The sequence below is a fragment of the Penaeus monodon genome, chromosome 33 (assembly GCF_015228065.2).
Source record: "Penaeus monodon isolate SGIC_2016 chromosome 33, NSTDA_Pmon_1, whole genome shotgun sequence".
Taxonomy (NCBI): Eukaryota; Metazoa; Arthropoda; class Malacostraca; order Decapoda; family Penaeidae; genus Penaeus; species Penaeus monodon.
This window is the reverse complement of record NC_051418.1, coordinates 30,169,528-30,170,654: the sequence shown is the minus strand read 5'-3', so window position 1 is coordinate 30,170,654 and position 1,127 is coordinate 30,169,528. Positions and strand designations below refer to the sequence as shown.

The 1,127-nt window shown below is 41.0% G+C and overlaps 1 protein-coding gene across 4 annotated transcripts in view; it reads left to right on the top strand.

Moving 5' to 3' along the window:
- LOC119594361 (SAP domain-containing ribonucleoprotein-like) overlaps positions 1–1,127 on the top strand; it is a 21,139-nt gene that overhangs the window by 4,774 nt on the left and 15,238 nt on the right. For 3 of the 4 annotated variants that reach the window (XM_037943417.1, XM_037943419.1, XM_037943418.1), the window contains exon 2: positions 470–511. The exons of the other annotated variant lie outside the window; for it this stretch is intronic. In XM_037943417.1, the coding sequence (XP_037799345.1) occupies positions 470–511 (42 nt within the window). The remainder of the gene's footprint in view (positions 1–469; positions 512–1,127) is intronic. 4 annotated transcript variants of the gene reach the window in all.

Here is a 1,127-nt window from a genome sequence, read left to right as displayed (position 1 = left end):
GAACACCCTTATCAACATCCCCATTAACTTATAATATGAATGAAGTCAATTATTTATTAATTTTACAAGTAAGCAATTAATCTTTTATTTATGAATGCAATGCCGTCTTCATCTCTGGTGTTTGTAGCTTTTCTTGGTACTGCAAGCATCATGTATATAAAGATTTTGTTGTTTCGCGCAAGATATTTCTAGTCATTTTTCAACATTGTGGATGCTATTTATTCTTCAAATTATGTCATTCACATTAATTTAATGTTTACCAAATACCAAATTTTAGATCGAATTTTTTGGATTGACTTATAAGATATTTCCTGCATGCGAGTGTTTATTGCATTTTCCGTACATAGTGACTAAATAAATATTTTATGAATACGACTATATTCTTTTATTATAATATTTCCACGAAAATTTTATATAAAGAACAAAATGCCTTCCAACGTTGACAACTTTACAATCACGCTCCCTGCAGGAAACAAACATGGACGACGCTTCTCAAATCTCAAAAATGAAGGTACGAACTTAATTACCCGTAGCGTCACCATTTGCCCCTTCTCTCTAACTCGAGCAACTTTCTAAGAAGGCGAAGAGCCCGGTGAGTAATACGGAAAAGGAAAATTGAAGGTGAGAGCGTTATTATAGGGCGAGGAAGAAGGTTTATGGTGGAGGTAGCCGAGTTTGCCGCTTTTCAGACCCGTCGTGGCGCAGTGCCAGACGCGGTGCCAGATTCACAGGGGCTTTTAGACCTCGTGGCGGCGTTGGTCCTCTTGGGGGAGGTGTCTCGAGGAGGCTTTTCAACACCAGGCTAGACGAGAAGGTATATGTGAGCCTCGAGATGACCGAGACGCTAGTGCTTTTGAAGGACGGGCGCCGACGGCTGTAGCTTTTCGCTTTTTCTTTCGCCCCCTTTTCGTTCCTTCTTTCTTTCCGGGAGAGGGAAGACTCTTTTCCTCTTGTATCCTCGAAGTGTGAAAGGAGGATGTGTGTGTTCTGAGCTCAGTGAGAGTAAGATTTGTGTGTGAAGCCCAGTGTTTGCAGGGCTCTAAGGGGAGGGTGTTGATGTTGCCAGATGTTTGGTCACTTATTTTAGTTAGTTTATTAGATTTACACAGCCTTCCACCATAGCAAGG